This window comes from Sturnira hondurensis, unplaced genomic scaffold, assembly GCF_014824575.4.
Source record: "Sturnira hondurensis isolate 20B ecotype Veracruz unplaced genomic scaffold, ASM1482457v3 Scaffold0013537, whole genome shotgun sequence".
NCBI classification, from domain to species: Eukaryota; Metazoa; Chordata; class Mammalia; order Chiroptera; family Phyllostomidae; genus Sturnira; species Sturnira hondurensis.
The window spans coordinates 592,586-607,871 of record NW_028086168.1 but is presented as its reverse complement, the minus strand read 5'-3'; the positions used below and the strand labels follow the sequence as shown (position 1 = coordinate 607,871).

At 35.8% G+C, this 15,286-nt stretch overlaps 1 protein-coding gene across 8 annotated transcripts in view; it reads right to left on the bottom strand.

The window, feature by feature from the left end:
* Window positions 1–1,967: 1,967 nt before the first annotated feature.
* Window positions 1,968–15,286, bottom strand: part of USP25 (ubiquitin specific peptidase 25) — a 124,935-nt gene continuing 111,616 nt past the window's right edge. For 7 of the 8 annotated variants that reach the window (XM_037061794.1, XM_037061796.1, XM_037061793.1 and 4 more), the window contains 4 exons: window positions 10,769–10,848; window positions 7,175–7,298; window positions 3,892–4,087; window positions 3,161–3,584 (listed from right to left, as the gene is read on the bottom strand). In XM_037061794.1, coding sequence (XP_036917689.1) covers window positions 3,412–3,584; window positions 3,892–4,087; window positions 7,175–7,298; window positions 10,769–10,848 — 573 coding nt within the window. In that variant the 3' untranslated portion in view covers window positions 3,161–3,411. Of the gene's footprint in view, window positions 3,585–3,891; window positions 4,088–7,174; window positions 7,299–10,768; window positions 10,849–15,286 lie in introns of all 8 variants that reach the window. The other variant, XM_037061791.1, reaches the window with a different exon arrangement.

Here is a 15,286-nt window from a genome sequence, read left to right as displayed (position 1 = left end):
CATTTGGCAAGGGTTGGATCAATAAAAACACGCTGAACTGATTAGATGAACGGTTTGTGAGCAGCGTCTAACTGACATGCTATAAATCTAATGTGGTTTTTAGCATAAAGTAAACGTTAAAGAAAACAATAAAGCAGACATAAGAACAGAACTATAGTCCTGAGGCTAAAGGAGAGAGGCTACCGATCCTATTTTTGTTTTTGAAAGGGAGATACATGAACTGGGCCTTCACATATCACTGTGGACAAACTTTTGTCTCCTATATGCCTACCAAATTTGCACGTTGAAGCTGTCACCGGCGGTGTGACTGTCTTGGGAGAGACAGCCTTTTAAGAGGTAAACAGGGTCAAATGGAAGTCATCAGGGTGGACTCTAATCCAGGGCTACTGGTACCGTTGTGAGAGGAAGAACAGACACCAGGGCTGCTCCAGCGTGTGGGGAAGAGGCTGGGGGGGGGGGGGGGGGGGGGGGGGGGGGGGGGGGGGGAGCAAAGCAGCAGGGCGGCTGGTCTGCAGGCCACAGAGAGGCCTCTGGGGAGACCTACACCTGTCAGCACCTGCAGCTTGGACTCCGGCCTCCAGAACTGTGAGAACATAAACTTCTGTTTTCTTAAGCCACTCCATAATATTTTGTTAAGGCTGCCCTAGCAAACTAATACATGTACTTTGGATAAAGTTATTGTGGGCACAAACAATATTTAATCAGCTTAATTATATGTGTGTGTGTGTGTGTGTGTTTAATGGTTACACAAGGGTATCCCTTCTCCCTTCTCCCAAGCATCAGCGTGATCCTACTTTTGAAAGGGACCGGAGGACCGAGGGGCAGAAATCAACAACTCTGAATCATAAAACAAAGACACTGACCCGGAGAATCAGGTAAGGGAGAGAAACCACCTTAGTCTCAAATCTAAATTAAGGAAAATACTTTTTAATTGCTTCTTTGAAATTACAAGTGAGGGAAATAAGAAAATCTTCCAATAAACAACAGCTCATAAGTAAATGGAAATTAAATAGCATGAGTGTAAGATGCGGAAAGTGTTCCCGTAGTTTTATTTAGTGTTGTGGTTCTCAAACTAGCACACATCCGAGTCACCTGAAGGACTTGGTAAAACACAGATCACTGGAAGAGTTTCTGAATCAGCAGTCTGGTGTGGGACTTGAGAATTTCCAGTTCTGACATGTTCCCAGATGTCGCTGAAGCTGCTGGTCGAGACTGCGTTCTGAGAACCATTGATTCAGAGTACGGTCACTACAGCATTTTAATGCATCTGAAAGTATCAATGGGGTCTCAGAGGTTCACTCGTGGCTACAGTCTCCCTAAGCCCTGTGTTTAAAAGTTCCTACAAGTCTTCAGTTCTATTTGAATTGCACCTTCTATTATTTCAAAATGCAATTTTTAGGGGGCGGGAAAGGAAGACTATAGTAATCAAAATAAGTCACTTGAAGTAAAATGTGCCACAGACAGGAGTTTTATAAGGTTCCAAGTTTTTAATTACTGCCTGTAAATTATATTTAGCCCAGTGAATAATATAAGGACACTTTATTGACCTAAACCCTAAAACTAGATGAAAGCTGATATAAAAACAAGTGGTTTCTCCAGGTCTTGAAAAAGGTTACTTCTGTAACTTCCAGTTCATGACTAGAAACGAATAAACGGGCTTTTAAAAGCAAGGTAAACATAATAATAAAACTTACCTTCAGCACAAGAGCCACATACGAGTCTCAGGATGTGGCCTGTGAAAGGTGTGATTTCCACATGGAGTGTGGGTGCTTTGTGTCCCAGCGGTCTGCCACACACACAACACAAACCACCTCACGTCAGAGCTGCACGTCACCAAATACCGATGATGATTTACAAAAGCCTTGACACCACACAGAAAGTTCCTCAAGTTCTGATGGAACTCAAAAACCAATGCAGAAGAGGAATTCTGCTCAAGGAGAGAACATAGAATCTAAACCAGAACACACTTTGATAGCTAGGATATGCAAAATTTATATTTACAACAGAAATAGCATCAAATCCTTGTCATTGATACCTTAGCAGTACATTGATACCTTTACAAGGAACATCAGGTAACAATTTAATAGTTTCTTTTTCCTCCTTTATCCAGGATCTTTTGTGAGAGGCACTTATAAAGAGCACTTTTGGCGACGCTATAACAAACATACATGTAAAATAATGGTATATTTTACTATGCTAACAAAGTATTGTTTATAAAGAAATTCTTATAAATTCAAAAATAGGTTGTTGGTAAAACGATTACCTTTAAAGCACTGATTTTCATTCACAATATCATTTCATCAATCTTAAACAGAAGTTCCATCTATAAAATATTCTACAGCTTTTTCCTCTTTGAAAAGGAGGTAAATAATAGCAGGTAAGATACTCATAAATTCTAGGTAAACAGTAGCAACCTCATTTCACAGCACTGATTAGCAGAGAACATTTTCAATTCAAGTGGCATACAGTTTACAAAAATAGAATGGTTATATAATGCAGTACACTGCCCTCCATGGTGAAGGACGTGTGTGTGCACGTGTGTGTGTCACGTGTCTATATACATATACATATTTCTTACAAGTTTCACTATTAAATAGCCCTTGTTCAAGTGCTTTTTTTTCCTGGTACCTCTTGAAATAATCACCTTGCTATGCTATTTGTAAATACATAAGAAAATAAAAGTTTAATCTAAGAAAAGGTTAAAAGTTTCAGTGTGGTTGGCTTAGCCACTCACTTTAGTGAAACCCTGATTTGAATTCAAAACAGGTTTAGGTGCCATATTAAGTTTAACAACTCAGTCAAAAATATATATATTTAAGTGTCAAATATTTAGTAAATATCTAATGTGCTAACATTAGAGCAAAATCAAAAGTTTGTATTAATCTATTCAACACCCGATCTTAGTCCCCAAAATTCATTTATATATTATAGCTAAAATAATACACTGATATACAATATACCTGCTAACAAACAAATAGGTAGCCATAAATAAAACTTTATTCTTTAATTCCATTTACAAGCTACCAAATATGACGTATCGTACACAGTGCTGAACACTTAAATGGCTGTAGTCATGGAAGGATCCAGACTAAATGAAAGCTGTAGACAAAGATAAAAGCAAAATAATACTGTAACATAAAAGTGGCAGACCATGGTTTCACCACCACGAAATCACTCAGGTTGGTAATTATACACGAGTGCCAGTTAAAACACAGTCCGAGCGCCATGCGATTCTCAGGTTTATTGTCTGCAGTCCAGCTAAAAATCTTATAGCTATTTTGTATTTTGCAGTCATTAAAAATAAAAAAAATGTTAAAAATGATAGCAGCAACAAGCAATTCCTGTGACAGGAAGGCAAGGGTTAAAACTAAAAAAAAGTTTATACAGTGTGTTTAGGGAAGAGTGTGCTGTTCATCTTCCATCAGCAGGAGTTCGACTGAGAGACAGCATGATTTGGGCAAATCGCTCACACAGTTCGTGCGTGGAATAGGGAGGTATCTTCGGTGGTTCCTGGAAACCTTTAATCTCTGTAGAACAATCGAGCAGTTTGGGCAGGAAATCTGTCAGCTTCTCTTGGAGGTTTGCTGCAAAATGCAAACAGAGGTAACTAAGGATGGAGAGCAGGTTAGAGAAGATTATCACTCAACAAGATTGATAAAACCTGAAGTGGCCAGTTGATAATTCATTTTAAAACAGATAAAACAATTACCATTTTGAGGGAAGAGGTAACAGATAAATGGCAATGGTAGAATTCATAACTTAATTTGTAAATAAGAGAAAAAGGAGTAATATGAATACTACTGAATATAAAAAATGGTACAAATAAATATAACACTTAGTTCTAACTCCTTTCAATTCCAACCAACTCAGATGCCCACTGTTTAAACTTACATTCCATTTCTTGTCCAAGATAAGAACACCATCGATTTCTCATATCTTCCACAGCAAGTATATCTTTCTCTTCCATTTCATCCATCAATAACAAGGGCAAAAATGGGACAATAAACTCATTCATAATAATCAGACCATTGTTTACTTCGCAATCCTCTCCAGATTCAAACAGTTCTGCTGCTTGTTCATTTAATTTCTTAATACAATGAGAAAAAAAACAGGTTTGTTTCCTTCTTTAATGAAATAAAAATACCTATAATTGTAAATACTGAAGACAGCATAATAAATATGTCCACAAACAGTATTAGAACAAATGGCAATCAAGAAAAATCATCTCAGCCTGTTTTAGGTAGCAGGGCAATTTATTGGAATAAGCTATGTGTATAACAACAGAAATAAGAGAAAAAAGTGGGGAAAATATTGTTGCCATGTTTTTAAACTTCATGTTCAGCTTATATTGATTGTCACTACATGGACCAATTTTTATTTATTTACCAGGGATGAACTGCCCCCAATACTAAAATTTAATAAGCAATGAAAGTAATTTTATTTTTTTTAAGATTTAAAAAAATTATTTATCTTTAGAGGGGAAGGGAAGGAGAGAGGGAGAGAAACATCAATGTGTGGTTGCCCCTAGTGCGTCCCCTGCTGGGAACTGGCCTGCAACCCAGGCATGTGCCCTGACTGGGAATCGAACTGTGATCCTCTGGTTCACAGGCCCGTGCTAAATCCACTGAGCTACACCAGCCAGGACTGAAGTAATTTTAAAAATAAAGAAATTCAAACTCCATGTTAATTAAAAAAACCCTCTTCATCGTTTCCGTAACTGTCAACTGAATAAGAAGGGCTATATTCCTTGGTACAAAGATATAAAGGTAAACAATTCATTCATTTATTCCTTCAAAAAATTCTTACTGAGTTCATGCCATGTGCCAGAAACTGTTCTAGATGCAGGTTTACTCAAGTGATCAATACAGAAAACTTTCATTAGCTAACAAGTTGGTATAGGGGCCAATGGGCTTTTTCTGTAAAGGACAGGATAGGAAATACTTTAGGCTTTGAGGGCCATATTGTTTCTGTTGCAATTACTCAACCCTGCCATTGCTCCACAAAGGCAGCCATATATAATATGTAAATGAGCATTTTTTTATTGTTCGTGCTATTATAATCACCCTGGTTTTGTTTTCTCTCCCTCTGCCCATCTCCATCAGCCCCAGGCCCTCCCCTCCTTCACTCATTCCTCGTATTGCTGTCTGTGTCTAGGCGTGATATGGGTCACGCACAAATGTTCTTTGACTAGTCCCTTCACCACCTCTCATCCAGTCCCTCCCACTCCTTCTAGCAGCTGTCAGTCTGTTCCATGTGTCCATGCTTCTGTTCCTATTTTGTTCTCATCAGTTTATCTCATTCATTAGGTTCCATATAGACGTGAGATCATGTGGTACCTGTCTTTCACTGACTGGCTTATTTCACTTATCGTGACATTCTCCAGATCCTTCAGAGCATGGTTGTGTTTTAATACAAGTTTATTTACAAAAACAAGTGACAGGCTGGAGTACAGGACGAGTATGCTGACCCCTACTCTAGAACAGAGAAATTCTTAAGGTAAGAAATACATACAGATGTACACTGGGGTGGGGGAGGGGGGCAGGGCAGGGAATATAAAACAGAAAATTGTACTTGAATTAGAATTAAATTTTAAAAAATTAAAAAAAAGAAGTAAAAAAAGAAGTAAAAAAAAAGAAATACATACAGATGTAAGAGACAGATAAGGAATACAGAAAGAGCTATAATATTTAAGGATTTAGGTTTGAAATCTTATGTTTATAGCATAATAAATACAATTTCTAAATCATCATAGTTTTAAGCTGAATTTTACATATAAAATTATATTATTTTTATGATTATACCATTCTTGTGCAATTTATCTTTGGTGAGGAGAAAGGCTTAAGTTAAAAATGTAACTAAGCCATCAACTAATTATCTAATCCTGAGCAAATAAATAATCTCTTAGCTTCAATTTCCCTATTTGAAAAATAATACCATTATCTTCCTTATATAGTGGTTAAGAGGATTAAGCAATGTAAGTCTTGAAGCATCTACAATACCATAATTTTTATATGTATTCTTTTTTTATTGTTGTTCAGTTACAGTTGTCCTGCCTTTCCCCTCATTGTTCTATGCATTCTAAGACATGTCATTATTATTTTAAAATTTAACATTAAGTTTGGCATGATCGGGTTTGTTTTCAGAAAATCCTGGCAGTATTAGATACTAGAGGATAGACTGGAAAGTAGTAATTGAAGTCAAGAGGGTAAGAACCTCAACTGTGGCAGAAGAGCAACGGGCACGAGGAGGAGGTATAGGAAACACCGGAACAAATCAAAGTGAGGCAGCTTTGATAACTCTGCGTTTTCCTTTCCACTCATTCAATATAGTGCATTTCTTGTGCCAAAAAAAAAGGCTACACAGATTTTTAACAGTTTATAATAACAGCATTTCAGCACAAAGATAGTAAAAAATATTTGAGGAAAAAAGTAATGACTAAGTTAAAAATGCAATGTGTCCCTATGCAGTTCGGTGACCACAACGGCCTTCCGACTTAGGCACACCCAATCCACTGCTGGACGTACAGCTCAGAAGGACTCCTGTTACTTTTCTGGGATCACAGTAATTCCTTAGGCTCTATGCAGCCTCTCCCCTCCCGTGAAAGGGGAGTGGCAGAGCAATGAAGAAATCTAGATACAAAGATGTAGTCATTCTGATCTCATTTTAAGAACATTTATGGTTTATCGTATGTAATACTTAGTTTCCATAAAGAAGATGAGGTAAATAACTTAGTGTATTCTCTCATTTTAAGGGAGTAAACCTAGATTATAGACATCATTGTGATTCTTACCCTATCAGAGTTTATAGAGTCAATCACTCATCTACCAGTCTGGGTACTTTGCTCAATGTAAGACAAAAAGATGAAGTAAACAAATAAGCCAGTCAGAGAAAGACAGATACCACAATTTCATTCATATGTGGAATCTAATGACCAAACTGAACCAAAAAGCAAAACAGAGACAGACTCACACATGGAGAACAGGTGACACCTAGTGGTGTTTGGGTTAAGGGTGGAAGGATTGAACAAAAAGGAAAAAGGGCTCATGGACGTGGACAACAGTGTGGTGACTGCTGGGGGGGGGAGGGGGGAAGGGGTATAAGAGGACTAAATGGTAATGGGAAAAATACAATAAATATTAAATTAAAAAACAAATACTACATGCATTCAACTTACTAGTAAACATTCTCTTCTATAATGTGATATCAACTCTTCATCATGTCCTCTGTATGGGCCTTTGGACAAGAGTTCTTTGTTATTCTGATAAGCACAAATAAGGAACAGCAAGGAATCTATATAACTTGAAAATTATAAGAAACATACAGCATTAGTATTTCATATAAAAAGCCAACTGTAATTATAAAACATTTCAAATATTTACATTTTGATTATCTAGAACATTATAATAAAAGCTACCATTTTAATGCATTGTAAGCCTGAGAACCGTGTTTTAAAAATAGACACATTTGAACCCAGGAGGTAGTTATGTCTTAAAAGTGAAACACAAAAATCAAAACAAAGAAAAAAAACTGAGAAAAAGGTCATAATTGATGAAGTCAGGTAGTTCCTTTTGTCTGCTTTGGCATTTATTTTCCTGATGTCTTTCACTTAGATTCAAAATTAAGACTGACATGAAAGTCAATAAACTACTTGTTTAGCATAATGTCATTTTTTGTGTGTGAAAGGCAGAGTGTTTGTTTTCTGATCACATCGTTTGGTTCACTCGGTGACTACTTGGTCACATATTTTCCTATGCCACAGACACAGTTCCAGTCACTGAGAAGAATTTAAAGACAGAAGAATCTCTGAGGGAGACGGGTGAGGTGAAAATGAGAAAGAATGCCTGTAAGTCTGGGAAACCTAGTAGGATGCAAAGAAACAAAACAAAAGGCGGAAAGGGTAGACTTTTGTATAATAATTAGTACAAATAGTATTAATTTGCTATAATGACCAAGTCTAGGTATTATGGAGTTCAAACTGGTTTTGATAAAGAGAGAGTAAAAATGTTTGAGTGTTGTATTTGCCTTTAAACTAATTACCTTTCCCCTGACATGCCACAGGAAAAAATACATACAGATATAGATTTCTATAACTGAAATATGAAAAATATTTTAAGGTATCTCCATTGTGTTGGTTTCTCCAATCATAACTTTCAGAAAAACAGAACATCCTAAGTGAAAAATGACAAAACTCTAGAGTAAACTCTGTGTTATTGTTTATTGTTTAATTTCATGTGTTCAGATACAATTCAATTCTATACTCCAATAGTTAAATGTAGAATTATACATCTATGTAATTTGTAAAAATCAAATTACACATAAGAAACTGTCTTGGAAATATGTTATTTTATACATTTCTTAAAAATGGCTTCTTCTAGAATTTGTTTTTGAGAAAATCCAAAACTATGAAACTTTATCTTGAAATAATATAGGCACAATTTAAGCTAAAGATTTTTTGTTTTATTTATGAAAAAAAGAAGTGATGGTAATATTAAATGTTATTTTATGGCACTAAGTCGAAGTTTGTTGGCACATCTTTTTTCTTTTATAGCCATTAAGTTTTCTGTTACAAAGGTCTCCCCTGAATGACACCCATCTCTGGCCTCCGGGACCTGAGTCACTTCTCTCTGAGAAGAGAATGGAAACCATGACTTCCTTCCAGTTTTCTACTGAGGCACCAAAATGTTCCGTATTTTATCAACTTTTAAAGTTTTAAAATATATTTTCAAATGAGTCAGAGTAAGAGTTAGCAGTCCCTTTACTACATTCTTATTTAAGAGAAAATAAGACCGTGCAGCCCAGCAGACCCTTTTCACCTCTACTTACACTACTGTAAAATTGTGGTTACTAAAAACATAATTTTACTCCACCACTCACAGAACTGACAATGGCCTATCAATAAATATTCCATTCTTGGCTTTTGAATATTGTATTTTCATTAAAGGCAAATTTGACAGAACCTCCTGGCAATATTTTACATGTCACTAGCTATGGTAACTGCTATAGTTAAAGTGACAAAATTAACATTTCTTTTCTCATCACTCTATAAATATTACTTGTCACCATTACTAACTTTCCAGTCAATCCTGCCAATTTAATTAACATTTTCTATACTGGAACACTGACTATAGAACAAATATTCGAGATAAGAAAATTATAAAATGTCAACATATTTCCAAGTTGTATCTTTTTAAAGACCTTTCCTGAATGTTAACTAAAAAAAGGTAATATAAGACACTATGCAGACAGCTATAAAGTGAGAGCTTCCCCTTTTTAATTGTGAATGAGATAAATGAATAATATTTTTTGTGCTTAATACAGGGGTCTCTATTTTAATTTTTGTCCTGTAGTTAGTTGTGTGACTGTGACAGAGTTACTGCACGAGGGAGCTTCTTTTCTTTCTTTCTTTTTTTTTGGTAATAACTTAAAGTGTAGGGACAATAGCGTGGTGCACTGGCCGACGCACAGGGCAACATGGCCCGACAGAACTTCCGTGAAGAACGAGGTGCTCTGTCTCTTGGCCAATATGGTTGTTACTGCATGGAGCTGCTGAACACTCACCATGTGGCCAGTCTGACTGAGAAACTACATTTTTAGCTTTAAAAAATTTAATTAAAGTTTCACACATGGCTGGTGGCTACCATGTTGGAGATCACAGCTTTAGAAGTAAAGGTCTAAGTTATCATTTAAGAAAAAATAATTTCATTGCCTAGTGGGGAAAAGGGAAAGAGAGAGGAGGGGGAAGAGAACGGGGAAGAAAAGGAAGAAAGAATTCAATATATCTTACTTTGTTGCAATATGGCATTATTTAAAATACAGCATTTTTTGAAACAAATCACTAGTCAAGTTCATGTTAAAGGATATAAATAATATACAGAGAAATAAGTAAATGCAAACTAGTGAGTAATCTGTAATGGTAAATAAATCAATATCCATCTTTTCTTCTTGGTAACAATTAAAATTAACAATATTATAGTTTAAGTAGATATACCTTTAAACCATTTGCAATTTAAATGAAAAAAATATATAAAATATTTCCAGTCACAATGCTAAGAGAGCAGTTTTCTACAGCTATATATATATATTTTTAAATATTTTATTTATTTATCTTTTAGAGGGGAAGGGAAGGAGAGAAGGAGAGAAGTATCCATGTATGGTTGCCTCTCGTGGGTCCCCTGCTGGGAACTGGCCTGCAACCCAGGCATGTGCCCTGACTGGGAATCGAACCGCGATCGTGTGGTTCACAGGCCCGCGCTCAATCCACTGAGCTATGCCAGCCAGGGCTACAGCTATGTATTTTTTTATAGTCATGGAAAGTTCAGGCAAGGAGACAGACTGGAAAAACTATCTCTGAACTGAGGTACCGATTAGACCCAGAAGGAATGTGAAAAGGCATGTGCCTTAGGGAGATGTCAGGGAATACAGAAAACTCCATGTGACGGGCTACCAGCCCCTCGGATGTCCAGCAAACTTCTAGGCTTCCATCCAACCCTACCTCATCCTAAACTGCAGCTGTAGTATTTCAGAGTTGATACAAAGATACTGATACCAATCTCACAGATTTAATTTAAAATAAAAATACACTGTATGTGGGATATATGAAACTCTCTGTATTAAAACTGTGCAATTTTTCTGAAAATCTAAAACTTTTAAAACAAAACATGAAAGATATAAATGTGAATAATATCTTTTCTATAGATAAGGTCATATCTGAATAGAATTAAGTACAAAAATTAAGCTCTTCTCTTCAGCTGTGTCCACTTTTCCTTACCTTTCTTTCTGAAAATTTTCCAGCCCATTTATGAGATACATGGTTGTTTCCCTGAATTTCCTATAATCCTGATGCCAATCCTGAAGGTGAAAGAAAATATTTAAAGGGTTACACAGGAAGACATTAAAACATATGAGACAATGAAATCTCATCATAAAGCAATGTGCTGTTCTGACATATTAATAGAAGCGAAGAGTCCAAAATTAAGATAAACTATAGCTAAATCAGGGAGAGGAGTGTGGGGGAATGGGTGAAGAGGAGAGGGGGTAAGTACAAATAGGCAGTTACAGAACAGCCATGGAGATGTAAAGTACAGTGTAGGAAATGGAGCAGCCGAACATGGGTTACACACATGACCATGGACATGAACAATGTTAGGGGGCTTGCCTGGGGGAGTGGAGTGGGGGGTGCTGGGTGTAGGCAGGTAAAGGGGGGAAAATCAGGACAACGGTGATAGCATAGTCAAGAAAATATAATTTTAAAATATCATGAGAAAAAATACAATAAAGGTTAAGTCAAAAAAGACTTTGGCCCTAGCTGGTGTGCCTCAGTGGATTGAGTGGCAGCCTGCGAACCAAAGGGTTGCCGGTTGGATCCCCAGTGAGGGCATATGTCTCGATTGCAGGCCAGGTCCTCAGTGGGGGGGGCACACTAGAGGCAACTACACACTGATGTTTCTCTCCCTCTCTTTCTCCCTCCCTTCCCCTCTCTCTAAAAACAAATAAATATAAATCTTTTAAAAAAAGACTTTAATTTCTGACAAACAAGTTTACTTATTAGTAAAATAATAAACAAAAAGCGTTAGACTTTGATGAAAAATTAAACAGCAAAGATCACATTAGAAGACATCAGGCAGGATAATCAATCTCGTTATCTCTTGCTCTAAAATTCCTCAGTTTAAAAAGCATATTATGAAAATACAGGGCAGGGTAAAAGTAGGCTTATAGTTGTGAGCATACAAACCACGGAGTTTATTCTTGTATTATTATGTATTCATTATTGTGTTATTTTCCATATGAATAACTCTAAATCCACTTTTGCCTCACTTTGTATTATAGTTATATCTCTACGTCACACTGAATATAGGAAGTAAATAAAGCTATTCTAATGTGCTTGCAGACTATTATTTGATGAAGAAGGTAACTAAAAATATTTTATCATAATGATTTATTTAACCATTAATTTTGCCAAATTTGTTTTGAATTTTCTTTTATTGTTTTAATAGAATTTATTGGGTTGATATTGTTTTATAAAACCACACGTTTCAAGTGTACAACTCGACACATGTCAGTCACCTGCACAGTGCATCATGCACCCATCACTCAAAGCGAAGTCTCTTTCCATCCCCATTTATTCCCCCTTTGTCCACCTCCACCTCTTCTCACCCACTTTCCCTCTGGCTGTCATCACACTGTTGTCTGTGTCTACGTGTTATATTTCTTCTTTTTTTGCTTAATCCCTTCATCTTCTTTTCTCAGCCCCTCCAACCCCTTCTCTCCTCTCATAGAGTCAGTCTGTCCTATGTATTCATGCTTCCATTTCTATTTTGTTCATTAGATTCCACATATAAGTGAGAGCACATAGTATTTGTTTTTCTCTTAGTGGATTATTTCACTTAGCATAATAATCTCCAGGTCCATCCATGCTGTCACAAACAGTAAGATTTCCTTTTTAATGAACACATAGTATTCCATCATGTAAATGTACCACAGCTTCTTTATCCACTCATCTACTGATGGACACGGGCTGTTTCCAGATCTTGGCATTGTTATTAACAGTGCAATAAGTACAAGAGTACATACATTCTTTGAAATTAGTGTTTTGGATGCCTTTGGATATATTCCCAGAAGTGGGACTGGTTGGGTCAAAAGGCAGTTCAATTTCTAATTTTTTTTGATGAAACTCTAACACTGATTTCCAAAGCGGCTGTACCAGTCTGCATTCCCACCAACAGTGCAAAAGGGTTCTCTTTTGTCCATATTCTTGTCAGCACTTATTGATTTATTGATGATGGCTATTCTGACAGGTATGAGGTAACATCTCATTGTGGTTTTAATTTGCATTTCTCTGATGATTAGTGATGTTGAATATTTTTTCATATGCCAGCCCCTCTATATGTCTTCCTTGGAGAAATGTCTATTCAGGTCCATTGTCTTTTTAAAATTGGGTTGTCTTTTTAGTGTTGAGTTGTGTAAACTCTTTCAACATTTTGGAAATTAACTCCTTATCAGATTTGTTATTGGAAAATATGTTTTCCCATTCAGTGAGTTCCCTTTTCATTTTGTTGATGGTTTCCTTTTCTGTGCAAAAGCTTTTTAGTTTGATGTAGTTCCATTTGTTTATTTTTTCCTTTGTTTCCTTTGCTCACAGAGTTACACCAGCAAAAATACTGCTATGAGAAATGTCTGAAATTTTATTGCCTATGTTTTCTTCTAGGATTTTGATGGTTTCACAGTGCAATTCCTATTAAAATGCCAATAGCCTATCTCACAGATCTAGAACAAATATTCCAAAAATTTATATGGAATCACAGAAGACCCCCAAAAGCCTCAGAAATCTTGAGAAAGAAAAACAAAGTTTGAGGAAAAACACTACCTGATAGCAAACTATACTACCTGGCCATAATAATGTACACAGCGTATACTGGCACATGAACAGGCATATAGATCAAGGAATAGAATAAGGAGCCCAGAAATAAACCCACATCATTATGGTCAATTAATATTTGATCAAGGAGGCAAGAATATACAATGGGGTAAAGACAGTCTCTTCAACAAATGGTGTTGGTAAAATTGGACAGATACGGGAACAAAAATGAAACTAGACCAACTTACACCATACACAAGAATTCAAAATGGATTAAAGACAAATTTGATTTTACATGTGGCAGGTGAACAGTTCATTCATCTAAGGCACAGTGAAGAGGACAGATGCATTCCACATTTCACTGCCCTACCCCCGAAAAGCCAATTACAGGGCAAAAAACAGGACTGGATAATTCAGAACTGACATCCTGTAACTCTAGAAAACAAAAAAAATCATAACTTTTCTTAACTTATTTAATAAAAATTGATTCAAGAAAAACCATAACTGAAATACAATGTAGGATAAACCTACAAGAGATACTGATAATAAAAGTACTAAAGCTCTTATATATATATATTATTATAAGCAAATTCAAGTAAGAAACATATAGACCAATTATATTCCCCTGAATGTAAATCACTTCAATTTTTAAGTTTTTGAGGCATTATTTTTATACTATTAGTAGACCTTAATAACAAATAAAGGCAAAATTTGTTCTGCAAATACAAAAATAAAGCTGGCATTCCTGGGAAAGTGTTCAAATTGCCACTTTATTTAAAATTGCCTCAGAAGTTATGAGTTAGTAAACTTTTTCTGTAAAAGGCTAGACAGTAAAAGTTTTAGGATTTACAGATTACTCAAGTCTGTGAGTGCAGTGTGAAAACACAGATAAACAAATGGCTGTGTGCCAATAAAACTTTACTTATAAAAATAGATGGTAATTTGGATTTGGTTTTCAGGTCAAGGTTTGCTGATCCCTAACTTAGAGTCAGACAAAGATAGGTGAGATGTAACAAAATCCAAAAGTATGTTATGTGAATACCTATAAGACTTAATCGTTCTGCAGTTAGGGAAAAAATGTAACAAGTTTTTAGAATAAAAATATGATGAAGCCACCCTGGGGAGGAACTGCAGAATCAAATCACAATTAAAAATTAAGTCCCAGGTAACCTGAATTCTGGGGGGGAAGAGTTAGCAACCAATTTGCTTGCCACCTGTGTCATGTATCACATTTCCATTGATTTGGGGCTATGTTCTATTATGCTGTATTGCTCTAATTTTCCTACTCTTAAGCTAATATTCTTATAAACAGAATAGTTATTATATCTTTATTTCTAGTAGAATAAGCCTTCTGATTTTGTTCTTCTTCAAGAATGTCAGGACTAGACTGAGATCATTGCATTTCCGTAAAATCTGTGATTCAGTCTATTGAGCTCCCTGCAATGACTTGCTAAAAGTTTGATAGAAACTGCAGTGAATCAATAAGCCACTTAAGGGAATTCTGTCATTTTTGTAATACCAAGTTTTCCAAAGTTGATACATATTACTCACTAATATAGGTCTTCTTTAATGTCTCCTAAAGTCATGCACACCTTCTGTTAAATTTATTTCCAGGTATTCCATAATTTTGGCTGATACTGTAAATGATGTTACTTTTTAAAATTTATTTTCTGATTATTTGTTATTGGTATAAAAGAATAAAATCGGTATTTGACATAGATTTGAATATTGTAAAGCTCTCTTAGTAGTTTCAATAAATTTATCTATAGATTGTTTGTATTATATTGATATAAAACTGAAAATAATAACTTTGCTTCTTCTTTTCCAATCTACTTTTTGCTTAATTTTGTTGCCTTACTGCCCTGTTTGAACCTTCAGTATCAACCTGAGTAGAAGTGGTGATAGCAGGTACCCTTGTTTTCTTCTGATCAC